The 26,174-nt window shown below is 38.9% G+C and overlaps 4 protein-coding genes across 6 annotated transcripts; 2 read left to right on the top strand and 2 right to left on the bottom strand.

Annotated features, from left to right (window-relative positions):
* Positions 1-3,321: 3,321 nt before the first annotated feature.
* LOC110063087 (putative hydroxypyruvate isomerase) lies at positions 3,322-10,649 on the bottom strand. Of its 2 annotated transcripts, XM_089286280.1 has the most exons (11): positions 10,506-10,629; positions 9,330-9,405; positions 7,513-7,620; positions 7,130-7,229; positions 6,840-6,960; positions 6,412-6,481; positions 6,206-6,255; positions 5,651-5,720; positions 5,130-5,264; positions 4,064-4,152; positions 3,322-3,660 (listed from the first exon to the last, which is right to left on the bottom strand). In XM_089286280.1, the coding sequence occupies exons 1-10, from the start codon at positions 10,509-10,511 to the stop codon at positions 4,103-4,105; spliced, it is 786 nt and encodes a 261-aa protein (XP_089142406.1). In that variant the 5' UTR covers positions 10,512-10,629; the 3' UTR covers positions 3,322-3,660; positions 4,064-4,102. The 2 variants fall into 2 exon arrangements, with proteins under 2 accessions (XP_089142406.1, XP_020625692.2); XM_020770033.2 differs by lacking the exon at positions 9,330-9,405 and having other exon boundaries at positions 10,506-10,649.
* Positions 10,650-10,729: 80 nt separating this feature from the next.
* Positions 10,730-15,597, top strand: LOC110063086 (uncharacterized). Its single transcript, XM_020770032.2, has 2 exons — positions 10,730-13,100; positions 13,741-15,597. Exons 1-2 carry the CDS (start codon positions 10,820-10,822, stop codon positions 13,962-13,964), a joined length of 2,505 nt encoding a protein of 834 aa, XP_020625691.2. The 5' UTR covers positions 10,730-10,819; the 3' UTR covers positions 13,965-15,597.
* Positions 15,598-16,530: 933 nt separating this feature from the next.
* LOC110063088 (histone H4) lies at positions 16,531-17,505 on the top strand. Its single transcript, XM_020770035.2, has one exon. It carries the CDS (start codon positions 16,598-16,600, stop codon positions 16,907-16,909), a length of 312 nt encoding a protein of 103 aa, XP_020625694.1. The 5' UTR covers positions 16,531-16,597; the 3' UTR covers positions 16,910-17,505.
* Positions 17,506-19,048: 1,543 nt separating this feature from the next.
* Positions 19,049-26,158, bottom strand: LOC110063090 (zinc finger Ran-binding domain-containing protein 2-like). Of its 2 annotated transcripts, XM_020770038.2 has the most exons (11): positions 26,056-26,158; positions 25,934-25,986; positions 24,709-24,814; positions 23,652-23,734; positions 23,098-23,174; positions 22,711-22,764; positions 22,535-22,633; positions 21,911-21,990; positions 20,792-21,004; positions 20,261-20,351; positions 19,049-19,243 (listed from the first exon to the last, which is right to left on the bottom strand). In XM_020770038.2, exons 1-10 carry the CDS (start codon positions 26,106-26,108, stop codon positions 20,300-20,302), a joined length of 870 nt encoding a protein of 289 aa, XP_020625697.1. In that variant the 5' UTR covers positions 26,109-26,158; the 3' UTR covers positions 19,049-19,243; positions 20,261-20,299. The 2 variants fall into 2 exon arrangements, with proteins under 2 accessions (XP_020625697.1, XP_020625696.1); XM_020770037.2 differs by having other exon boundaries at positions 19,049-20,351.
* Positions 26,159-26,174: the final 16 nt, after the last annotated feature.

Raw genomic sequence — 26,174 nt, 5'->3', positions numbered from 1 at the left:
AGTGTCAAATCGTGGTGTGTAACTTAAAATCTGTCCTTGTATGCATCAACTTCATGCATTATGACGTATTGATAGCGAGGTGTGACAAGGGATCGAGATTAAAAACCACATAGTGATCTGAACTACGTTTGAACACAAAACGATACACATCAACTTCCCCTTTACCAGATCGCGAAAATCGAAAGATGTGGAAATTGTTGGAGCAGAAATCTACCTTATAAATTTTGTACCGGTACGCATTAAATATCTCTAGAATGTTGATAGACTGTGTCGAGGACGTGTCCATTGCGATGGGTGAAAATGCTCAAGCTTTAGCTTAAATTCATGTTTGGATGAAAAGGATTAGATCGCAGCATATATGAAATTAGCGTGTTCTACGGTTTTTGCTTGTTTTAATCATTCTACAAGCTTTAGTAACGACGATTTCTCTTCGTTTAAGAATTCGACCAAGGAGGCGAGACTGCTAAGAAATGAGATCGACTAAGTTTAAGATTAAGATGTCACAATTAATCGTCCAGATTTACAAACTTTCACATACTGCATTAGGAACAAAAGCTGAGTGAAGAGTTGTAAAAGTCAAGCACGATGTCCTTCACATCGCTTTACAGGGAAATCAGAGAAAACTTTCTCACTGGAATCCATGTGAAAAAGGACGGCGGCTCGACGGTGTGACATCCTTATATTGTTCGTGGCGTAATGCACTCTGGTAAAAATTGGCGCAGTGCACTCTGGTTAAATGCAATGCATTCTGGTAAAAAGTGATGAATTTAAGAATTCGTAACCCCTTCTATGCATTCTTCTTAAATCCTGATTATGTTGCTGCTCGCTCGCTCTGCTCGCTCCGCAGCAACAAACCTTAAACAACCCCACACTGTAGTTACCTGCCCCTTAATAAATCTCTCGTCAGTTAACCCTCATTAAACTGAAATCTGCGCTTCGTCCGGACCACCCATGGTCACCAAAGCCAACCAAAGGATTCTTTGGCCCAAGATTGCCGGATTTTCAATAACTGTAAACTGCAGAAGAATTCCCCGTTCTCCAGGACGGTCTCGCGTTCCTTAAATCCACATTGCAGTAATTGCTGTGGTTAAAAATGCAAAGTGCACCTGATAAAAGTGTCACCGGATGCCACAGACACTTGATCTTGTAATGGGTAAGTTTAAAAAACGCCCTCCTTTTTCCGCGCAGAAACCTCCCGCATCCCATTTTGCCCTTTCGTTTCGTTTTGAACACTTTTTCATGGCAGGAAAGGACCAGAAATAATCACAAAGTAATTTAAAGGAGCCGCTTTGCTATTGGAATGTTTGCCCTTCATCCTACATTTTTGAGTATCTGATTGATTGAATTGAAATTAATCGTTTCTGATCAAGACACGCATAGTAAAATAATATAACTGAGCGAAACATCGTCGTGGGGACACGCTTATCCTTTGATCAAAGTGATAAATACTGTTTTTGATTCTGATCAAAGTCAACGCGTCTTTGACGCTTTTATCCAAGGTATCAAAAGGCAAAGGCGATGCTACATGTAAACAAATTCAACCAATATCAAAGCCACCTGTTCCACTGTCAGTGTTATCGTTTACCCAGGCAAATGTTTGTCAAAGGCAACTAAATTAATTTAATTTTGATTAATTTAATTGGATTAACGGTACCAAAGCGAGTGGTTTTCTCTCGTTAACGGCCTCGCTGTCCAAAGAGGAGTGCCACGACTCCAGGGAAAAGTTATTGTGGTAGCTGGTCACCAGCGTGTTTAACACGAAAGAGTGAAAAAGCACTACGGGTGAGAGTCAACTGAATGTGGTATACGGGTGTCTGTAACGGTTAACCCTTACAGTTATTAAGAGCTACTGTGAACCACTGTCGAGTCAATGATATTTAGAACTGGAGCGCTATTTAGGCTAAGCATTCCATCATTTCGCTGGTCACACCTCGTTCAAGGATCCGGGCGTCTCTCTCTTATTTATTGATAAGTTTCAACTGAATTACGTCACTTTATGATTTAAGCAAGGACTGGTTTCTTGTTCCTTTTCTCAAAACAAGTAACAAGACGGGGAGAATTATTTCTCTGGAGGATATGCATTGGAGAAATGCGGATCAAGAGACAGAGAAGATTTTGAATGACATCGAGATGGAATTTGCTGACATAATTCACAAACGGGAGAGATTGAATAACAAAAACGCGTAGCAGGGGTCGCTGTAAGGCCCGTCCACGCTACGCCGGAGACATTAAAAACACAACAATCACCGATCATTTTTGAGAAGTGTTTGAGGAAAATCAATTAATTATAGCGACGTCATCGATTTTGGAGGGGGGTGAATACGGCTATGCAAATCCGTCGATCCGCCAATATTTTTGGTCAAATCCCAAACCACAATCACATCCGGAAACAGAAGTATAAAAGTTCAAAAGTAAACTGGTAAATGTGAATGCCATTGTAAATTTCGCACAAATAGTAAAGAAAGCAGCATACTTGATGGCTATAACATATTACAATTCCAATAACAGTCTCACACCCGAATTTAAGGTTGAAGAAAGATCTATGATCCAAATTTCGTTTAGGACCCAAGATCCGAACATCAAGACAGGAACAATCCGGAATCCGCGCCATAATTTACAGCTAATCCACGATCCACTGTGTTTTCAAAATCCGCGAATCCGCTCGATTTACCGCAAAAATCCACAATCCGTGCGCTTTTCAAGGCCAAATCCATCGATCCGAGAACCTATTCACCCGCCTCATTTCGAAAAGCCCCGTTTTCAACATCTTTTCTGTTCACGCTAAAACGCAAAGCCGGCGTTTACAATTTCTCCGGTTTTAAGAGCGTTTTCGGAAAGCTCCGTTTTTGTGACGGACTAGTGTGGACGGCAGGCCTAACCTTAGAAATGAAGCTGCGTCTTCGAATTTCGCCGACGGGGCCTAAGGTTCTTTGAGCAGCACAATTAATATGCGTTCTTTTGATTTGACAACCACAAGTAACGGAACACACAAATTTAGCTGTGACGACGGAATACTTTTTGTACTAAAAAATGTTCAGTCTTCTCAGCTCTCTACAACTTAGAAGTAACGCTGCTAGCTAGGAAAATCTCTATGCAGCAAGAATTTTGATATCAGAAATAAAGTGCTTTATAAACCTCAACCTGGAGATATCTGAACCCCTTTCTCTTTTACAATAAAACAAAACAGGTGTGAAGGGAACACAACCAGATGACCTGTATCTGGGAGCAAAAGTCTCGTCCTCGAGACGAGGTTGGATTCCCATTTCACTCCCCAACCCCCGCTCTCCTCCTATGCCTGACACAAATCATTCACACACAAAATTCAGAAAACTTCAGATAGACTGTAATTGTCATACAAATACCAGTTCGCTATCACCGTCAACGCGAACTAATACCATTAATTTACAATACAAAGAAAAAATACATCTAACTATATCTACCATTAATTTCTTTTAAAAATACTATCTTATACATATCTCGACGTGTGAAAACAAATAGGTCAGGAGCAGCTTCTTTGTGGTATGAGGTATGACTTGGAACACCCAAAATTTTGTTACAGTTTTAAAAAGTTCTCAGTCGATTGGCATAACCAGTTTTGTCCACTGGGCTAATTCCACCTCCATTCTCGAAGTATGATTTCACGTCACCGGAATGCGGAATCTGGAAAAGTAAATTAAAGGCATGTATAAGTATATTTGTATAGATCCTGACATTCAGAATTAGATGGACTTTTAAATGCAGTAGAGAAACAAGAACAAAACTCTCCACTTATAATGCAAAGGAAAAATCTCATAAATCTTCTTCATAAAAAGTTACTACCTGATTAATGTAAAACTCTGGACATAAACTACTGGCCCCAGTTGTTCAAAAGGTGGATAACACTATCCACTGGATAAATCACTATCCAGTGGATAATGTGGTTTGTTTTGTCAACGCTTATCCACTGGATAGTATTATCCACCTTTAGAACAACTGGCACCTGGCATTTTGCAAGACCCACAGGCAAATAGGAAAACCCAATAATAATAATAAAAAAAACGCATTCTAGTTTCTTACCACCCACCTGACTTCTCCTGTTAAAAATTTGGGAAACTTTATTTCTTTAATCAACTAGATAAGGTGCTAACCATGCTAAACCATCTTCTGTTCGACCTATTAAAAAGAAAACAAAACATTTGATAGTCAAAAATTATTGGGTGGGTATTACTTCCAACAATTTTCTTTCAACATTCGATCAAGTTGTCAGATTTGGATCTGTTATCATTTTGCATATCAAACTCAGATCATACATGTATGTATTAAAGGAATCCGCAGCAGAGTGTCGATCAATACCATCGATCAACCCTTGATCGATCGGCACCTGATCAACATCCAATCAACATCTCGATTGACACTTGATCAACATTCAATTGACATCTCGATTGACACTTGATTGACACTCGATCAACAGTCAGTCGCTAGTCGGCTGAGTGTCAATTGAGTGCCAATTGAGGTGTACATGGAGTGTTGATCAAGTATTAATCAAGTGTCAGTCAAAGGCTGCTCAAGGGTATCAATCAAGAGTATCAATCGACACCTGACCCCTGATGTCTTTAGTACACATGATCTTCATTCTCTTCATCTGAAGCATGGTTGCAGGTTATCCTGATAAATTTATCAATTGAGGTTGCTAAACCTAAATTTATATAAAATGCAAATTACTAGAGCAAATTTGACAAATGCATGGCAAAAGAGTGGAAACATGAATGAAGGATAATTTAGTACCTTTAGCCTTTACATAGGACCAACAAAAGGGAAGAAAACTCAGGATGACTGAAGAAGTTTGTGCATGGAGACCTAACGTGCCCTCCACTGTCTCTTCACTTTACAAAGGGCTAAGGTTTCAGACATGAACTCAGACACCTTTATCTTGAAGTTAATACTAATGGATGCAGTGCTTCATTTGCCCACCATGACAATTTCTTTAGAACTTATAAGTTGAAAACTTTTGAATTAAAACCAAAATTCAGGCCATCATGAACATTATTCAGGCTAAGCAGGACTTGCAAGTTCTGCAGTCTGCATTTGTCGCAGACCCCTCTAAACTACATCGTTGAAAGGGGGTGGAAATATTGACAGAAGTCTCTTACCTCTAGGATGGTATTCACAGCCTATCCATCCCTTGTATCCTAATTTTGCAATTTGATGGAATATGTATGGGTAGTTGATTTCACCATCTGCATCAGGTTCATTCCGTGATGGTACTTGGCTTATTTGAATATGTCCTGGAAAGATACACTAGTTTAATAGTAAAAAAAAAATAAACTGTAAAATATTTGCACTATACTATTAAATGCCCTTTGACATAAAACTAAAGAAAATATTAAATATTAAATATTAAATAATGACAGCTTTTTTATTTTCATTCCAAAGTAATTTAATTACCACCTCAAAATTATTTTTTCCAGCATTTTGTTTGTTGTTGTTATTGCAGCTGTAATTTTCTCTTTTTGGATGAGTTTTTAATTTCATCTTTAGTTAGTGTTTTTTTGTTGTTGTTGTCTTGAAACTGTAGTAAATAATTACCTCTCTGCATGAAAAAAAAAAGTAAATTCAAAATAAAAAAAACAAAAACAAAAACAAAGTAAAAGAAAATTGATGGCTTTTATACCAACATAAGGCATGGAGTCAATCAGAGTTTGTGTCAAATTGCCAGCTGTTCGTTGATGATGATATAAGTCCTGCCAAAGAAGATCAGGAGTGAACAAATCACAAAATTAGTTCAATGGTATCTGAAGTGCCATAGAACACTGGTTGGGAAGTGTTCAAGCCCATCTTCAAACATTAATTGATTGCATAAATCATCATGTATGTCCAACAAGCATTGCAAATGAGAAACTTAACTTGCAGCTGGTCTTTTCTCTTAAGGTCTGATGAGAGTTTATTCCAACAAATGCGACCAAAAAATAGGTGGTATGGACAAGAAGCTGAAGGGGTTGGGGTATGGCGGTGCTCATCTCAAAACACCTAGCCCTTCTCCGAGCTTGCCTGATTTATGAGACAGTGAAAAATAAACTGCAAGAGTCAACGGTAACCCTCAATTATATATTATTCTCTCAACTGATTTTTTGCAGTGACAATTTTCTTCAAATAAATACTTAGCTGGGGACTCCCGTTTAATATTTAGAACCAATTTTATTAGGCAGAATGATTTCCAGTCACTTACCAGTTGGAGTTTCATGTTACTGTGACCCACTTTCTTGATTAAATCAATTGCTATTAGAGGAGGATTGATAAAAATCTCAGTTTTTCATGAACATTTAACACAAATTAAATTCATGAACATAAATTAAAACAACTCACAACCAGAATTAATAACATATACCAAATACATACAATGACAATAATGCACAAAGCAAAATAAATAAATACCTTGCTGTGTGTGAGTCAAAAAATATCCTGGAATTGAACTGATTGGCTCTACTAAAAGAGTGATCCCACACTGGAATAGTGATAAAACATAACTCAATTTTAATAAGTGCAATAAAGACTAAAAATCAAAAGAAACCAGCAAATGTAGGAGTTGTGTAGGCATGTCAAACCCCTTTTACATGCAAACCGTACCCTATATCAGACCATGCAACATTGCCAAAATCAATACCCTATTTCAGAACCAAAGTGGCTTAAAAACCATACCCTTTAGGGCTGAACATGCCTATATAGCCCGTATAGGGAGTAATCCCCACCCCGGCTAGTCACACAATATTTATTTCACTTAATATCAGGGTTAACCATTCATCAGTCAGAACAACAAAAATTGAATACAAGATAAACCCAGGCTACAAGAATCATTGTCTCACCTCTTGAAGTCTTTGAGCAGCATATCTCATATTCCTAATGTATGTCTCCTCCCACAAAGCCGCTAACTTGTTATCTGTTTTATCCACATTTCCAGGGTAGACACCAGCTAACACATGTAATCTGAAGGAAAGGAAGCACACAACTGCAAAAAATACATGCATAATATTATCAAGCACAACAGAATGCATTCCAGATGACAGGTTAGTTTCGAGATCGTCGGTCTCAAATTCTTCCCCCTGCTCTACTATGTGATAATTTCTTATTCTAATTTCTATGATATTTAAATTACCTCGCACACTTAACAGCTTCAGCATATTTAATAGACAATTCTAAACATTGCTTAAATTCTTCTTCTCTACCAGGGACTGCACCAAGTCCTTTGGAATTTCCTAAGAGAGAAAACACTTACTGTTAATTCCTTACTTACATTATTTTCCATGCGTGATCAATATAAAAAAACTCTTTCCATGGGTGGAATTTAATAAACTTTAAGACAATCACAAAATTATTTGCATCACTAAATGCTTGCTTTAATCTTTTGTTGTAAAATATCAATCCAAAACTGTTTTGTCTTGTGTACTATCTAATATACAGTCAAATTACATTACATTTGAAATGAATTTGTTATTATCCTAACAAACCCCAGAAAATTGGCACTTATTGTATACCTACCATCAAAAGCGTTCATGTGTGCTTGTTCTATCTGTACATTTTCTCTAGTGTTGTATAATTCATTGATAGGGATATCCAGTGGAAAGCCTGATTCTACACCCTTGAAACCTGAAACCAAACTGGTAGTTTGAGTTGAATGAATGTGAAGGAATATAATAAAATAAATTTAAATAAAGGAATGAAAACTACATAAATGAACATAGGAAAATCAAAGTAACTGATTAATCAAAATGAATAAGGCAAAAAATATGTAAATGAATGAATGAATGAATGAATGAATGAATGAATGAATGAATGGAGTGAGTGAGTGAGTGAGTGAGTGAGTGAGTGAGTGAGTGAGTGAGTGAGTCAGTGAGTGAGTGAGTGAGTGAGTGAGTGAGTGAGTGAGTGAGTGAGTGAGTGGGTGGGTGGGTGGGTGGGTGGGTGAATGAATGAATGAATGGATAGAAAATTAAATAAATTGAACAAAAATGAAGGAAAATGAAAGAACCAGTAAATGGCTAGCTCTTAAATAAAACATAGGCACGCAAGGCGTGCAAGAGTTATTTTTTTGTGAACTATGAGTCTAGGAGATAGGAGCATTAATGGAACTGTTTACAGTAATGATTTGGTTGATTTCACAAGTTTTTTTGGTTGCAATGTACAGCAAGAAAGAAACTGGGAATTTATGATGTACATACGATGTTACATCGGTAATGGTAAGATAACTAAATAGTAAGCCATAAAATGTTTGACTGAACAAACTACAGTAATCTGACACGTCTCCAGATTAATGTAGATACCATCTTATTTTCTAACAGGCAATTTTATTCGTTCTTTGATACAACCCACACTGTGATTGGTCTGACACGCACACATGCATAACTCCCTCACTCACCGATCACGTAGCCCTTCCCCCGGAGGGGGGGACTCCCTTATATGGGCTATATAGGTCTGTGCGGCCCCAAAGGGTATGGTTTTTCAGCCGTTTTTGGTCATAAATAGGGTATCGATTTTAGCTGATTTTGGTCATTTTGGTCATAAATAGGGTATGGTTTTTGCACTCTAGCCTTGATATGGGTATGCTTTAAGAAGAAGCCACTTTTTCATCATTATCGAAAAGAAAAGCAACAAAAGCCCTTCACAAATTTATGTGTTTACGGTAATTTAACATTGGTTTGAACTAGGGAGCTAATTATAACGCAGGTCTGAAACAGGGTTTTGATTTGAGGGTCAGGTTGTAAATAGGGTTTCAAGTTTTTGGTTAGGTCATAAATACGGTAAGGAATATCGCAGATTTTGGTCATAAATAGGGTAAGGGTTTTAGGAAGCAGGCCGCACACCCCCAACCAATTTTTCTGGGAGTACCTCCTCGGGAGCCCTTCCAGCCCCCAAGAGGAATTTTTGCTAAAAAATATTCAAGTTAAGAGAACTTTTCGCATTTTATACGAGTTGTAAGTTTACCCTTTTTACACAACAAAACACAACAACACTACTTCACCGAAAATTGAAAGAAAGAGAAAAAAACCTCTCTGACATGTTGAAAGTCTGATTTACTAAATTGCACTTTAACTTGGTGCCACACAGTCTTCAAAGAACATTTGAACAGTTTTCATACTTTTTACCAGGAGCCATGTTTTTACCTTTAAAAATATCGGACTGAAAAGAATGTCATAAAATGCCCATCAAATAAAAATATTAAACTGCTACTGCAGAGACGTAAAAACACTCTAGAAATGAAAGCTTCTTTTTTGTTTAATATCGTGGGAACTATAGCCGATAACTTGTAAGCTCTAATTGAATTTACTCCCATATGAAAAACAAAAGTGTTGAGTTACCATTTGTGACTAAAAATAGCAAACATCTCCTGGGAACAAGTGGTGACGATTCGTCAGCTCTAATTGAATTTACTACCTTGTGGAAAACAAGAGTGTCAAATTACCCATTGTAACTAAAAAATAAAAATATCTCGTTATATTTGCATTCAATAAGAACAAAACAATCGTTACCTGCACTTAGTATTGTAAACGTTAGAACTGCTTCAAATCTAAATAGTCTCGTCTCCTCTAAAACATGTCCTAAGAACTAGAACCGACGATTCGTGACCTCTAATTGAATTAACTCCTTGTGAAAAACAAAAGTATCAAGTTACCCTTTGTAATTAAAAATAAAAATATCTCGTGCCATTTGCCTACTACTCATGAACTGCTTCAAAACTCAAGACTCATCTCGTTCATAACTAGCCACCATTACACTGAAAATTGTGCACTCTAAAACAACCCAATGTACGTATGTAACTGTCACACTCCCCTCCAAACCGGACTAAAAATCACAAACCGGCAACATACACGTCACTCTTTATTTTTCAATTACCAAAGTCCTTGTGTTTATACATACCTTGTGTTTCTCACGTACCATTTACCTTTACAACAAGAAATTTGATTGGTTGTTCATAGTAGATCCAATCTGATTGGTGTGACATACATACATCTCTCACTCACTCACTCACTCACTCACTCACTCACTCACTCACTCACTCACCCACCCACCCACCCACCCACCCACCCACCCACCCACCCACCCACCCACCCACCCACCCACCCACCCACCCACCCACCCACCCACTCACTCACTCACTCACTCACTCACTCACTCACTCACTCACTCACTCACTCACTCACTCACTCACTCACCCATTGACCCGTCCATAACATACCCGACGCGCCGACTAAGAGGTATTTTTTACAAAAAAATAACTCAAAAAATAGAAAGGAATAAAAATGATGGAATGGAATGAAAAATGGACGAAAAATATTGTGCCAATTACAATTAAAGGAAAATGTGGATAGCTCGAAGGCAAAGGGGAACTTTTACAATGTACGTTTCCCATTTCCATTGTTTTACTAAGCTCTTATTTTAAAGTTCTCTGAACACTTATGGAAAGGCACAAGCATCAACACGATAAATTAGACTGCGATATTATTCGAAAATACGTACACAGCAAAGTTCAGTACCTGCATTTTTCGCCGCTTGATATCTATCAAGGAAGTTATCGTGTTCTAAAAAACAAAAGGACAAATTCGCCGCAAATTTTAGGGCCATCTTTTCTTCTCGTGTTGATAATTCTTTAACCGGGGGTAGAGAGACGGGCTCATTTGAGCCATAAAAGCGAGGTAGCAGACGTCATTCGCCACCATATTTGGTAAAATTTACCCCAACAAAGCCCATGGTAACGCAAAGCTAATGACGAAGGTCATGCATTCTAACGTTGTTTAGAAGTCAATTCTTCGCGGAAAAATTCCATAAGGGCCTCGTAAAATCTTCCAAAATGGCTCTTTTGAACAGAAGGCTTAAAGACAAGGATGTCGACCATCTCCCATTGATCGAGAAACCCGAAAAAGTTGTCGTAGATCTCGATGAAGAAGACGACGAAAACGAAGAAGTTTTTGCCCACCATGGAATCACATTGTGGGTGTCGGATGCCGTGATCATGATCATCCAACATGTGCAGATTTTTGCGCTGATTTTGGCGATGGGCGAACGCTGGGGTTATCCAAGACAGTTTGTGCGATATGCTTCGTTTACATTTATTTTCAACCTGGACATTTGGGAGTTTGTGAAAGTTTATTCCGGAGCTTACACGGGACCGCCAAACCTTGACACTTTTATTCCTTCAGAGAACATCGGTGTCAATTACGGATACTATTTGATAGGATGGACCATTGGTATTGCTGTTGTTGGTTGTGGATTTTTAATAACTTACGCTGTTTTCCTCTATCGAAAACCGTTGTATTTGCTGCTTCACATTGCCAGAATGAAACGCATTTTCAGTGTTTTTATCCAGCTGGTGAGCTTGCCCGTCGGTACTGCATACGCTCGTGTGTTCCACTGCCGAAGTGATGGAGTATGGAACGTGGAAAACAGCGTTCAGTGCTACACTCTGGACAGCTTGGAGCACTGTTTGTTTGTTAGTTTCGCCATATTAGTGGCGATCCTTCTGTTTTTGGCGTACCCAATAAACATGATCAGGAAAATACGAGGTCAAGTTATCTGCTACAGTGAAGAGAAACACGAAGGATACCTGCAACTGAAAGAGGCTGAATACAATCAAGGACTTGACATTTTGTGGGCAGTCGGACAGTTCCATCTCTTTTCATCTTTCCGCCGACTTTGGATCTATTACAGGCCTATTATGCTGATGCTTAAGTTTTGCTTGGTGGCCTATTTTGCAACTTTTCTGCTTTTCACCGAGAACAACCCAGAGAGACTTACAATGGGAGAGAAACTGCTCATAAACATTCCAATTTTTATGTTCTTTTTCCTGGTGTTGTTTGGTTTGTTTTCTTCGGGACTGGCTCGGCCGCCTCTCAGTGCATTCAGGGCTTTTACACGGTGGTGTTGCTGGAAGGGGATATCCCGACTGTTGCATGTTCTTTTCAACATTACTCCAACGTGGGTAGTGGCTAAGTTCTTTTTAGTTTTACTGGCTGTTGGTGTGTTTGCCATTGATCATTTGGGTGGAGGAATGGGAGCACTGTTGTCTATGTTGAGTCTTATAATGGTCCGAAGTCTCCCATTCCGTGTGTCGTCATTCAACTTCATGATCTTGTTTTGCTTGGCTGTCAATATAAGTAATGCTTATGTGGGTTGCATGGTTGAGATGTTCAACAACAGTGAAACAGTGAATGCCTTCTTTGCGCCACCCATTCCACTCACCATTCTAACATGGGTGAACATATCTTGGGCATGTGTTATATTCCTGTGGATGGTCTATCTGCTGCTGCGATACATGCATGTCATTCTTCCAAAGAAGCCCCTTTGGCCAATGCTGAGTACTGATGGAAAAAGCAACATAAGTGAAGAAACAAAGAAGTACATGCGAGCTGTGCTGAAGGGACGTCACACTTTGGAGAAAGCACTTTCAAGTACACCTATCTTCGCACCAGTTCATGAATTGGAAAGGCAGATTCACATCATCAACGCATATTGCCGAGAAGCAGAATATCTCGATGACCCAACTTTTGATTCATTATGGGACCTTCTTGATGAACTCATTGAAGCCCACAGAACCTTGGCACCTCAGTCGCTGTTTTCACAATCTGTAAAGAAGACAATCCGTGAGACAGCCAAAGAGTTCATGACCATGATGCCACAGATGAGAAAGAGGCTTGATCAGCGAGAATATGACTTCATTCTGATGGATCCAATGAAGAAACGCATGCTTTTGAAAATGTATGTGTTGGGAACATTTGTGAATGGGCGTATGGATAAAGTCAAACAGGATGTGGAACAGAAAGTTTACAAAGCACTAAAGGAGGCCGAAAATCAGAAAACTCCATCTAGTCTGTATGGCAGCACCACTGCGTTTGAATGGGATAGTATGATAGACATGGCAGGTCCTTATACAACATTTGACACAATGAGAACCACGTCAAGTACGGGGAGCCGACCAGGAACTGGAGTCTCTGTTGGTTCACGGCCAGATAGTGTTGAGAAGTTACTGGATGCAGTTGAAGACTGGGAAGAAGGACAAGAAGCAGCCAGTAGTAAAAAGAAAGTTTCTGTTGCATCGATGCCATTAATTGAGGAACATCCTTCATCTCCGTCAGGTAAGCTACAGCTATACCTGTGCATTGTTGCTTAGTTAAATGAACCTCGACCTACCCTGTGATTGCATGACTGAGGGTATGGTTGCTCAATTTAGTACTATGTACTCTCCTTGATAAGATAGTTACTATCGCAGTGCCTCCCTCCATGCAGGGGCATAAAATGGGTACCTGCAAATTTGGGTCATCTCTGTAACAAAAATGTCAATTTTTGGTAAAACACAAGGGCAACCATCCTTAAAGGCCCTGTAGTAGGAGGAGATTTTTTTCCAACATGTCTTACAATTTTGTTGTGATGCAAGAAAATTGCCAGTGTAACAGTCACTGAAATAAACATCTCACAATCCAGCAAGAATTGCACAAATTTTTTGGAGTTAAGTACTACTATTCATGAGGATTGTAGCTACTTGTACAACAATTTTTGTTTATGTGTTGCAGAAAAAAACATGAGAGGGGTGTTACACAGAGCATTGTGCAGCTTGTCTGATCTGGCAACAGTGCAACTAAATTTCAGGACAAGTTGAACAGTTCATTGCTTAGTGTCAGTTAACAGCACTGCTAGATCCATAGTGGTGTGCGCCAGTCACAAGACTGCTGCAGTTCCTGTTTTAAGTAACATAAAATATATTTCCTTGGGTTGCAGGATCTACAGGCTCGTCAGCTTCCATTCCCGGTCAAATAAATTATGACGATGATCAGAGGCGACCTAGAAGTGCTGGACGCTCATCACTGCTTAACCAGCGAGTAAGAGATGGATCAACCAGCTCAACAGCATTAATTGGGGACAGTTCTGCCACAGAACAGCCCAGTACGTCAGGGTCACAGTCATCACTAAGAAGTACTGATGATCGGAAGCCACTATTATAGCATGAAAAAAATACTTGTAATGTAAATATGTAAGGATAACCTAAAGCCAAGGACATCCATACATGGTAGAAATGCAGTTTATGAGCCAGCCATCAGTATGTAGATACTAATATTTTCTGTATAAAGTATGCAAATAGTAACATAATGTAAAAAGACAAAATCATTTTTGAGTTGTCTGTGTTAAGAACCATTTGGATGAAAACAAGTTTCATCCAGTGAAAGCATAGTTAATTGAGGGGAATGGTTATAATTTTGAAACTTGACAAAGTTCTTTGTTGTATGTGTTTGATGTCTCTTTTGGCCTTGGCCATGCACAAAACAAAGGAGTTGTTTAGTACTGACCGGGAAACTAACCAATAAAACTGTTTTGATTACGTAACTCATGCATAGTGTATGAATGCAAAACAAAAGATTTTGCACTGTCGTAGACCTTCCAACATAAATCTTGGTATCTTTGTTTGTTCCTTTGATGTTTTCCAGGCTTCATAACCATTCCCCATAACTATGGTGAAAGTGAACCCAAGAGATAAATTCTACTTGCACATGAAAGCTTTTGCATCTGAAACAGTCTGTGTTAACAAATTTTGAAAAGCCGTTTTGATAACTGAGCCCACATTCAAATTGTTGTAGCATTGTAATGAGAATTTACTTGAATGTATTGAACATTGATGATGAAAATTGAGAGACTTTTTGTATTGCTTATTTAGGTGGCCAGAGAAATCCATTTGTAAATTATGTATTTTTGATGCTTGACAAGTTTTACCATACTTTATTTAAGTATTTCATTATTTATGAATTCAATATTTTTCTAAAGCGTTAGGTAGCTGGAAGTTGATTGAAAGCCAGTGGTTCCATAATTTTTGAAAGTTTTGGACTATTATTTTTATTGGAGCATAAAATCTTCTTTTCATGAATCTTCCATGGTTAGATAACTTGTGAACAACCTCCCTAGTTTAGTACAGGGTGAAAAAAGGAACTGCACTACCCCATACCCTATTGTGGAACCTGTCTCCAGGCTAAGGGTTGGATATCCAGGTTACAGAGGTTTTTGTTGTTCTCTCATTTAAAAGTCTACATACGAGCGAAGTAGCCCATCAGGCGGGAGCTTATCCTGGTTTCCGTAGCATAAAGTGACTAGGAGTATTTCTACTCCCCCCAGATGGGATGCTAGTCCATTGCAGGGTTATCTTAGCATTAAGTTCACCGGTACCAATTTATACACCTGGGTGGAGGGAGGCACTATGAGAGTAAAGTGTCATGCCCAAGAACACAGCAGTGTCCCTGGCCAGCAGCTGGATCCAGAGATGAGGGCACTAACAATGAGGCCACTGTGCATGAGGCCTCTGTCCTCTCATCTACTGATGCCAAAAAGCCTGTGCAGCAGTTGGCAGTTGTAGCTCAGTGATTGCTACTGTTTTGCTGGTCAAATTTGATTAAGAGAAGAGAAGAGAAACCCTTGGGATCAGGGAAGATGCAGACACACCATAAAGTAGCATAATTCTAGGATTTACCTGTAATAAAAGATGTTAACAACCCCAGTTACTGCAAAAGTGCTTTTTTCATAAATTTTATAGGTTATTTTTGTACAAAAGTATAGTACACCGGTAATAAATTAAAGTAGATTCGCTTTGTATTTTTGTGGATGTGCATTGCTTGACATGGAATGCTCCAGCAAAATCTGTCAGCTTTCAAGTCCCCAACATTTAGGGAACATACACCTGCTAAGCTACTTGGATGAAATATCAGTAACAGGGGGACATACTGGTAACAAATAGTGACAAGCGAAATTGTTTTGCCAATTTTCTTTTAATTTCTGACAGCAGGCATAAAAATTAACATTTTTTTAAAATTCATGTGACACAATTTTCAGATTGGTGAGGGTCTCCTCTAGGAGGGGGGAACTCCAATTTAAAAGGGATGGGGGGAATTTTGAAAAGAACCCTTAAGAGGACGTAAGAGGTACCAAGATACTGTTTTGTGGGAGTGGCTTGAAAGTTTAGTTTCACCCCTCAGAGGTGCCAATTCTAAAACAGCGCATTATCTTCTGAAATATTTCTTCGGCTCAATACCCTGAAAGGTTCAGCAAAAGCTCTCGGTGGGGACCTTTTGAGGCTGAGCACCCCAAGTGGTACCAAAACCGCTTTTTTAACCCCTAAAAGGTACGGCGAGCACCCGTCCTCTTTGCATGCAAAGTCCGGTGTCTTTGGCCTTTCTGAAATGACTGATAAAAGGTCAAAAACAGAGAACAAAATCAGGGAAGGAAAAAAGTCCAGAGGGCTTATTTCTAAGTTCTCACGTAATGTAAAACATATTTTGTGGCTTGTGATACGTAATCTGGGATGTCTGGGATGATGGCGACACAAAATTTTAGAGAAAATGTATGAAGCGAATGAGAGTCGAGCTTGAAATTTCGGAGGATCGAAAGTTCAGTCAGCGAAAAGATCCAAGAACGCGATTGGTCCAAAGCTATTCATATTATCCAATCAAAAACGGGGAAATTTTTAAAGGCTTCCACGTCTAGTTTTCCTAAGGCGTCCGCATATTTTTATTAAATAATCGCGCAGACATCGTTGTGTCATCTGAAAAGCGCTAACTGAAGAGAGGGGTTTCATTGTTGTGATTTGTGAAAAAACATGTCTGGACGTGGAAAAGGAGGTAAAGGCTTAGGGAAAGGAGGCGCTAAGCGTCACCGAAAGATCCTTCGCGACAACATCCAAGGTATCACCAAACCAGCCATCCGTCGTCTTGCTCGCCGTGGCGGTGTCAAGCGGATCTCTGGCCTGATCTACGAGGAGACTCGTGGTGTTCTCAAAGTTTTCCTTGAGAACGTGATCCGTGATGCTGTGACATACACCGAGCACGCCAAGAGAAAGACTGTGACAGCCATGGATGTTGTGTACGCTCTGAAACGACAAGGCCGTACTCTGTACGGATTTGGCGGTTAGACTGCTGGTCTGACAACAAAACAAACGGCTCCTTTAGGAGCCACTATATAGGAGAAAGTTCTGACCAACAAGACCACTATGATCTTTCCTTGGGAAAGTAATAAACTCGGACAGAAATTCCGATTTCCGGGAAAAGACTCTCCGTTATTTTTCTTTACGAAATCTTCCCTGACTGTCGCATAAACAGCTTGCCACGAGCTCGTGACTTCAACGGTACTACCAAGAATTCACTAAATGTTCATTTGTTGAAATTTCGGATCATGTGATCCTAGAATCTGTGTATGCCTCTTAATTGCCGCTAGGGCTTGTATCAAAGATTAAAACAACTGTATCAATGCCTAGCGCGATTTATTTTCAAGCAGAAAGTACTTGAATACTAAAGGCCTCTTGGAAGTTTGTCCCTAAAAGAGCAGTTTTCTTTTCTTTCTGTCACATGCATGGCTTTTGTTTCTCTTTCGAGTGAACTTTCTTCAGGGTGGAAGTATGGAAAACAAATGGGTTGTGATCTATGGCATTAGGCTCCACTGTATGACTACTAGTCAATACTATAAAGCACCTGTTGTGGGAAAGTAAAAGGCTCAAGCTGAACTGTTGAAGATTTGAAGCATGTCACCTGTATTCAACGAGTACAAGTTCTATAAAAGAAATAGAAAATATGTAACATGTATCGAGTTACAGAGATCACTGGAAGCTTGGGAGAACGAGAAATGCTGTGGGAAAACAAGCCAACAGGCAAGTGTTTCAACAGCATTTTTGAGTTTTCTCAAGGTTCCACAAGTTTTTCTATTAAACAATTAGATTATGAACTTGAGATTTCTATTGCTTGAGAAATAGAGTGAATAATCGAATTGTTTTAATATAAATCTACAAGTTGTTCAATTCCTCGTTACAGACACTTAGGGTGCTTTCCTTTGGGGTGATCTGGATCAGGATCAGTGATCCATGATCTGTCTGGATCATGGTGCATCAAAGGAACCGATGAATCCATGACCAGAGTGGATTCATCGGTTCTTTTGATGGACCTTGATCCAGACAGATATTGGATCACTGATCCTGATCCAGATCACCCTAAAGGAATGTACGCTTAGAAAATGCCAAAAAGTGGCTGTCATTTTGTTAACAAGGGTACACATTCCACGCTACTCATTATCACAGAACAGTGAGTAGCGTAGCCACTTGGAGAATGGCATTCGTGATATATTGCATGATAGCCGACTATAACACATGGAAATCTAAAGTGAATAATCTAATTGTTTAAGTAAAAATCTACTAGTTGTTCCAAACTTTCATCTAAATTCTTTTCAGACACTTCAAAAATGTTAAAAAGCGGTCCCCATTGCACGGTGCTAACCTACTCACTATCTACCACAGAATAGATAGTGATAGCGTAGCCAATCAGAAAATGGCATTTATGATATTTATACTAAAACTCTACAGAAACACAGTGGCAAGTTTTCTATTTCTTTTAGAAAATTCAACAACAAAAATAGGCAACTTGTTTACTTTGATAATAAAAACGTAAATTATCTTTGCTTACATCAGCATTACATCTCGACAGCTTGTGCCGATACCTTGAAACACAAAGAATCGGCTAACATTTTGATAACGAGCACACTGCAACGCTACTCACTATCTACAACAGGATAGTGAGTAACATAGCCAATCAGCGAATGGCATTCGTGACAAACCGCCAGTAGAGTAAAACAATTAGATCATTCGCTCTCAATTTCTATGCATGAAATATTTGATATTTCCAATACTTTAAGTTTTTGAGACTGAGCAGTCGCTCCTTTTCTATAGCTTGGTGAATGAGAAGTGAAAAAGGAGCAACAAAATTAATGGCCACATGAACTCACATTGTGCAGTTCCAAAAAATATCCATACCCACCCCAAGGAGGGTTTCTGGAAATTCCAAGGAGAAAGGGAGGTTGCAAAAGCCCAAAACTGGAATTTCCATGAGGAATGGGGGTGAGGAGGGAGGTCCAAACCAAAAAACCCTCCATGGGAGGTGTATTAATATTTTTTGAAAAAACAAAAAGAAAACATTTTGCTTCCCAACATTTGCCCAGGTTTTGTTCTTGCCTTTTTTGTTTCTTGAAGAACTGCTCATAGTCTACAAGTAATGACACAAGTTCCACACAGTTTTAATATATTTTTATTATCTTGTGAACAAAGTAAATTTTTGCAACAAAGTTTTCTTTTCCTAATAAAAAAAAAGTTGGGAGAACACTGGTTTCATTTTGTGCTAAACAAAGCCAGTCATCATTGTCCAAGGTACTTCTTGCTTCTAAGTAAGCTCTTGAAGCTTCAGCAATTCATATCCCTGAAAACAAACTTGTGAAGTACAAAATTGTTAGAGGTGTGATCTCATTCAATCAAACCAAAGGTGAAGTGTCATGAGCAGACTTGACACTACAGAAGATGTCTCGGACTAGGGCTGACTGTACAGGGGAATAGTCATCAGTCTGTTGGATGGTTTCACTGCCAATGTGACATGCACATTTACATTAATTTGAACACCTTCCAACTAGAATAACGTAACTTTCTTTTCAAGGATGCCTCTGTTAGACGAAGCTACCTTTATTTTATAGGACAGAACTTCCAAAGTTCCCCTTGTATTTTGAACATTAAATACTCCTGACACTTTCCCTTCAGCTCTGTAAATTCACATGTGATCAAAATTTAATTTCTACTTACAATATACAAAAACAATGTCAAGCAGACAGGCAACGAGAACAAAGAAAATCATCAACTAGAGAGAGACTACGGTCCTGATGCACCACTAAATTTCCAGAAATGACATTAAAGAAATGTACGCTATCAGTAAAATAGAATTTTCTTCATCTTGAACATTGAAGAAGGCCAATATAACTGACAAGGTTGTGTGGCTTAAAGGGAATCATAACTGGTAATGTTCTGTCTGGAAAATATTGGTCTGGTAAAAGCCTCTTGCACACAATGTGAATGTATCTACATGCACAGATCCACCCTGGTTTCCACCACTTTACAAAAATCAGTCAGATTTTTCAGAATGCCTCAGAAACACAGGAAAGGGGACTTTAGGGAGTTAAAATCCAAAACATTTCATAAGATAGCTTGGCCCTGGACCCCTCTAGAAGGCACCCGTTGTTTCGGAAATGAGTCGCCATCTCTCCTAGGTCCGCACCTGATCTATACATGTCTTTGGGCATTAAATAAATACATAACCCAAATACTCATACTCATAGCCAGGGTGTCTCTTCATTCTGCCCAAGAAGAGGACATCTTGACACTTTGACAAGTATTCCTGTCAAGCCTAGCCTGCTTGCCCACAATAATAAGTGTGTACAAGCTCTCTTGCCCCTCACTTACTTGACCTACAACAGTGGCCTCTATCACTCCAGTCAATCTTCAGTGAGAGCGAGATCGAGACTTCGATCTGGAACGGGAGCGGGACCTCTTGCTGAGGAAAGAATGTTGGACACAGAATGAAATCTGCTCTGGTTTCACATCTACAAGTCAAGTGAAGTCTAGAAACTACTTACAGGTACATAGAACAGTCAAATCTGTCATATTTGCAAGTTTTATCTGAGTCCATACCTAATGTTTCCTTGCGACCAGCCATTTAAATACAAACTACATTCCTACATGTATCTGTTATTTCAGCAGATCAGAGATTTGAAGGTTATGAAATATGACAAGTTACTTCATGTCATGGTCATGTGTCAATTCAACAGGCAAACAATAAAAGGCCAGAAATGGTAAGCAGACACACCAAAGGGCAAGAAGAATGAACTTGACAATGACATGTGACAAAGTGTTCACTAATTCAAATCAACTATTTACTTCTTGGCTAACACTGAAAGAGAAAAAATTCATCCCATCATAGCATAAATACCAAACCTCTTCTCCCTTGGACTGGACCGTTTGGGAGATCTTGAGTGGGAACGTGACTTAGACCTCGATCTTGAACTGGTGCTCTTTGATCGAGACCTTGATTGACTGCGTGACCGCGAAGAACTGCTTCTAGACCTTGATGATGATGAAGATGAACTACTACTGCCACTGCGCCGTTTTTTCTTGCTTGGTGGGGAGCCAGATTTTGATCTTGACCGGCTGAAAAACAGGCAGTAGACACGCACTGATATCGCAGACTAAAATTGTCTGTGAAGAGGTTTTGTGCCCAGCATGCCCAAGACAGAAATTGTAGGAAATTCAATACAAATTCCACAAGTGCTTGAATTGACAAGCAGTTCCACAAAGGTCATTCTAAGTGTCTCTCACTGGGTATTGTTTGGTTCTAATCAGTTTCAGTGCTGGAAATAATTTTTATCATGCGTTCTTTCAAATCTTTATTTTAGCTTCACATGAAGTAATATGTATAGGGCAATTTTCAGAGCAGATTTTCTTTTTTGTTTTGTGCAAGTCTCAAGAGGTTGTTAAAGTGAAACAAACAAGGTATCCATAAGATTTGTGATATTTAACATTTCAAAGCAAGCATGGCCTAACAAACAGGATCTTCATGTCTACTAAAAGCTAAGTTATCCACTATAATGCAAAAGTAGCCTGCCAATTTTACAAATTTGCTTGACAATGTCTGATGACTAACTGTCATTTCAGTAGTGCATCTTATAATGCTTTGTATTGCATGTGTTCAGAGGACCCTGATGAGATGATAGATCTACATGTATTAATTGGTTTCCTTAAGTACTGTACACATTAGTAATGAAGGTATTAGTAAAACATAAATAAACATATTGATCAGTAAAAAGCATACATACTGTAGGATTAATCAAATTCCAAGCATACATTTCCAGGAAATTTCTGTAGTCTTAATTTTAATACTATCAGCGGGTGTACCATCAGAGAGATCTTTCATAGTTTTCTTTCAGGATGTAGTTTATTAGCAATACAACAGTCAAAAAGTGATGTTTTCATAATTAAACACTAAATGTTGGCAGAGTGCCTGGCCCCACCTGAAATAAGAAGGATTGGTGGGGCAGACAGGGGGGAGGAGTTTACCGGCCCTTATCCTTGGTTTCACCGTCTGAAGCGTCTAGGGCGTACTTAGATAAGTCGCCATCTTCATCTTCGTCTTCATCCTGTTATTGTAAAGAAAGATCGAAACAAGAATTAAAACTTAAAAATAAAAAAAATACATAAATAATATATTGGGGACCAGTGAATTTGAAAAAATGCTGCAGAGAAACCAGTGATTTACTAGCATTCCATCCTGTGATACTTTACAATTTAGTCTATCCCTACTAAAGAAATCTCTGAAGACGTGGAGCAATTCAATCAGAAAGCATGTTTTCTGGAAAACTGCTCCATAATTTAAAGGATTGCTTTCCCTAGTGAACTTTTTTTTAACAATTGATAACAAACGTGCAATATTCACAAATTATGCAAAGTATACCTCAAAGTTTTATAGGGTATGAAAACCACCAAAATGGATGGCAAAAGAATGCGAGAGCCTCCAATACAAAGTGACTTCAAACAGTCAAGGAGCTTGACTTCCTTTGTTTTGATGTCCTAGAGTATAGCTTGCAATGCCACTCAGATTGGTACAATTTATATGAAGCCATGTGGCTATTTGTTGCAAAAGGCCTATGTTATCTGGAAATGATAATTGCAATTTTCCAGTACCTCATCATCCAAGTTATATTTTGACAGGTCACCTCCTTCTTCATCATCGTCATCATCTTCCTCTTCCTCGTCACTGTAAGGTACTTCTTTTGGTGGTTTCTGTTGAAATAAAAAATTAATCAAAATAGTGATGATACAGACTCTTGTTTTCCATTAAAGAGCACTGATTTTTGTACCTGTTCGGTAACTGATTGACGAACTCCTTGTTTAGGTTTCTTCCTTCTTCCAAACTGTCACAAAAAGATGAAGAATGAACATTTAGTTGCAGAAGGTAATGAGCAAAGCTTTATTTAGCTAGCAGTTAAATGTATGATAAAGATGAAATGTTGCCACAAGCAAGGGAAAAAAAACGTTGAGTCCCTGACCAGATTCGAACCCATGACCTCCCAGATACCGGTCGGGCACTCTAACCACCGAGCTACAGGGAGAATCTTGATGAGCTAGGTCATTTTACTAGGTTCATATGTGACATGTGTCCTGTTAAATGTATCTTACTGTCTATTACTAGTCATTTTTGCAAAATGAACTGATGATTGCACCCGTATACATGTATTATCAAGTACCTCATCAAACTCATCATCAGAATCTTCTCTGTGAATGTATTCTACTCCTTCGCGTTCATTGTATCCTCCACCATATCCTGAACATCCATAATAAAAAAGAGAAAAATTTCCACTTAATTTCCTAATGCTTCTTGTTGAAATGCTTCACATCTGAAGCTATGAAACCTTTTATCAAGTACTAAATCAAACAACAGACAGTATTTTATTGATTATATCCAACTGAGGCTGAACTGATGCAGACAACTGAGTCTGCCAGAGAACCAGGGTACAAGCCCTACCTCTCATGAGAGTGAGAGTTCAGAGTGTGTTGAAAAAAGAATACACTGGTTTGTTAAGAAACATGTTTTACTGTCAAGAACAGAACTTACTTTTCATCTTGAAAGTAAACATGTTAACTTTAAATGACATATTATTCATGTTTCAATGTTTCATTTTTTGGAAGTAAATTTTCTTTACAATCTTATATGTTTTCTCATTTCAGTGGTTGTCTCCACAAAATCAAGTTAACTTCACCTGAAGTTAGACAGAATTCTATCATATATAATACAAGTCACCTGTTCTGAATTCAACTTTGGAGAATTTAGGATGTCCGCACATGTTACAGTCACTCCTTCGAGCCCAGTTTACATTGCCGCATCTACAAGCAAAACAGTCAGAAAGAGAGGTTATTACACGGTGGCGAGAAGATATGAATTTTATGCTTGAGTGGCAAGAACAATATCTTATGGGTGAGTCACTGCAGCGAACGAGTGAGATATTGTTTTTGCCACAACAGAGTATCTTTTTATTACATAGACATACTGAAGACGGCATTTTTTAGACTTTCTGAAGATTTCCGCCCACTTCTGAAGATTTCTGAAAATTTTCCAAAACTTGTCCAAAGCGTGCGTTTTAAGGTCACATGAACGTCGCCAAACATTTTCAGAAATTTCTGAAGATTACCGAAGATTGCTGAAGACTTTTGGGGAAGACCCAAAGATGTTTTGATCATACACCAACGAATTTAAGTACAATAAAAGAGGCAAACTTGATATCAGTGAAATCACCGATATCTTCACTAGTGAGGATATGGAAAATACACCACCCGAGTCCCGGTTGTGTTTTCGTATGAATTTTACGAGTGATGTATTTTCCAGTAAAACACTCTAGTCTATATAATAAATGTCTTGTATCTCACGACTTCGTGCATCTATTGCGCAGTTCCAGAAAATATCGGTCCATACTCCCATAAAATTTTATATAAGCAACAGAGGACTTTTTTTCGTGTTTACATAGCCTCATCTAAACACTTGGGGGATTGGAGGAATTCTTGAAAGTTATGCAAACCCTTGACTATGTCTCAGGTTTGCACAACTGTCGCGAATGTTCTCCCAGCCCACCTCGTGTTCAGATGAGGCTATGCAAACAGGGAAAAAGTCCTCTATTGCTTAAATCTTACTTTGTATGCAAATACGATACATCCATCTAAAACTACACAGTGATGGAAATCCAACTCAGTGGAATGACTATAAATCATTTCACCTCTGAAACATGGCCAGTCCTACCATTTTACCAGATAATCAATGCACTACTTAAATTCAATATAGAGCACTCAGAATAATATCTACACACTTTGAACACATCCAGTCTTCAGCACTAAACAACCCTTTGCTCTTTGCTGCAGCGTGCTTTCCAATTTCAGAACCAGTAAGCTTGACTGAATCAATATTTCCTTTCTCTGTTAGAAAAAAAAAAACATAATAGCAAACAAATTCATATCCTTCCTTTACAGTCCAGTTTGTTGTTTACGGTGGGAGGTGTGGTGGCCTCATGGTTAGTGCGCTCGTCTCCGGATCAAGCGGTCCGGGTTCGAGCCCTGGCCAGGGACATTGTGTTGTGTTCTTGGGCAAGACACTTAACTCTCACAGTGCCTCTCTGCACCCAGGTGTATAAATGGGTACCGGCGAACTTAATGCTGGGGGTAACCCTGTGATGGACTAGCATCCCATCCAGGGGGGAGTAGAAATACTCCTATTTGCTTCATGCTACAGAAACCGGGATAAGCTCCGGCCTGATGGGCCACTTGACTCATACGCAGACTTTACCTTACCTTGTTGTTTACCACAAGGTACCTACGACACAGTTGAACCTTGGTTAATAGGTCACTCATATATGCAGACACTTCATTTTCCCAACAATAGTTACACTACAATTTAGCTGTTCAAACATGGAGACCTTTCCAAACCCATTTGAACACTTTCTCTGTTCTCAAGGAGAATACAAGTGGGAAAAATAGAAATGACAAGACCCAAAAAGCCAAAATTATACAAGACGCGAATTGTTTGAACCCTCAGATTGCTAGTCAGGCCAACTAAACAGCAGCACAGACTAGAAGGGGTACATTACATTAATGGATTGCACGACTTATTGGTTTACAGATTTCCCCGACCCTTGGCAGTTAATCAATTAAACATGCATGCAGCCATTTGATCCCAAAATACGATTAAGGGTCAAACTAAAAATAGGCCAACTAAAATCACAAAACACAAATAACAGACCAGAGTATCAAATTCACATAAAAGAAATACGCAAGATAACGCCAGGTTTCAAATTGCTCCTTCAATCAAACTGTATAAAGTGTTAAGCTTATTTGCTTCACCTCTGTGTGAAATTAAACCACGCAAACTAACTACAAACACATATCTAATCTAAGACTTCCTCTATTGATTCCAGCACATAACAGCGACAATTCAGTTTTAGAATTTTACGTTTGAACACGTTCTATCACCATTTGATTGTTCCGTCAAATTGTTTAGTTTCATTCGTTTCAACAAAACGTGGCACAACAAGTACCAACCTTTGCCACACCGATTGCATGAAGTACGCCTTGCAAAATTGACATTCCCGCATCTGAAAAGAACCAGAAATAAGACAATACAAAAGAATGATGATCATAGAACCCCTTCACATGGCAAATACCTTTTATCGGAGCAAACCCAGTCTCCATTAGACACTTTGAGTTTCGAAGACATGTTCAGTGTTTTTGAAAGCCTCGTCCTTCGTGTGAAGTCTTGCAAATCAGAAAGAGGAAGACTGGG

Source organism: Orbicella faveolata, unplaced genomic scaffold, assembly GCF_042242905.1.
Source record: "Orbicella faveolata isolate gen_17 unplaced genomic scaffold, um_ofav_v1 contig_14, whole genome shotgun sequence".
Lineage (NCBI taxonomy): Eukaryota > Metazoa > Cnidaria > Anthozoa > Scleractinia > Merulinidae > Orbicella > Orbicella faveolata.
Note: the sequence above shows the minus strand (reverse complement) of the source record. Positions and strands in the feature narration are given on the sequence as shown.

What these genes read in the sequence shown, in the direction of transcription:
- LOC110063088 (XM_020770035.2), top strand. Translation starts at nt 16,598, where the DNA reads ATGTCTGGACGTGGAAAAGGAGGTAAAGGCTTAGGGAAAGGAGGCGCT.
- LOC110063086 (XM_020770032.2), top strand. Translation starts at nt 10,820, where the DNA reads ATGGCTCTTTTGAACAGAAGGCTTAAAGACAAGGATGTCGACCATCTC. An exon ending in ACATCCTTCATCTCCGTCAG is followed by an intron (nt 13,101 to 13,740) that starts GTAAGCTACAGC and finishes CTTGGGTTGCAG; the next exon opens with GATCTACAGGCTCGTCAGCT.
- LOC110063090 (XM_020770037.2), bottom strand. Translation starts at nt 26,108, where the DNA reads ATGTCTTCGAAACTCAAAGTGTCTAATGGAGACTGGGTTTGCTCCGAT. An exon ending in AATATAACTTGGATGATGAG is followed by an intron (nt 21,991 to 22,534) that starts GTACTGGAAAAT and finishes TTACAATAACAG; the next exon opens with GATGAAGACGAAGATGAAGA. An exon ending in TCCAGTCCAAGGGAGAAGAG is followed by an intron (nt 20,352 to 20,791) that starts GTTTGGTATTTA and finishes TTCTTTCCTCAG; the next exon opens with CAAGAGGTCCCGCTCCCGTT.
- LOC110063087 (XM_020770033.2), bottom strand. Translation starts at nt 10,593, where the DNA reads ATGGCCCTAAAATTTGCGGCGAATTTGTCCTTTTGTTTTTTAGAACAC. An exon ending in TCAAGCGGCGAAAAATGCAG is followed by an intron (nt 7,621 to 10,505) that starts GTACTGAACTTT and finishes GTTTGGTTTCAG; the next exon opens with GTTTCAAGGGTGTAGAATCA. An exon ending in TTTGACTCACACACAGCAAG is followed by an intron (nt 6,256 to 6,411) that starts GTATTTATTTAT and finishes CTCCTCTAATAG; the next exon opens with CAATTGATTTAATCAAGAAA.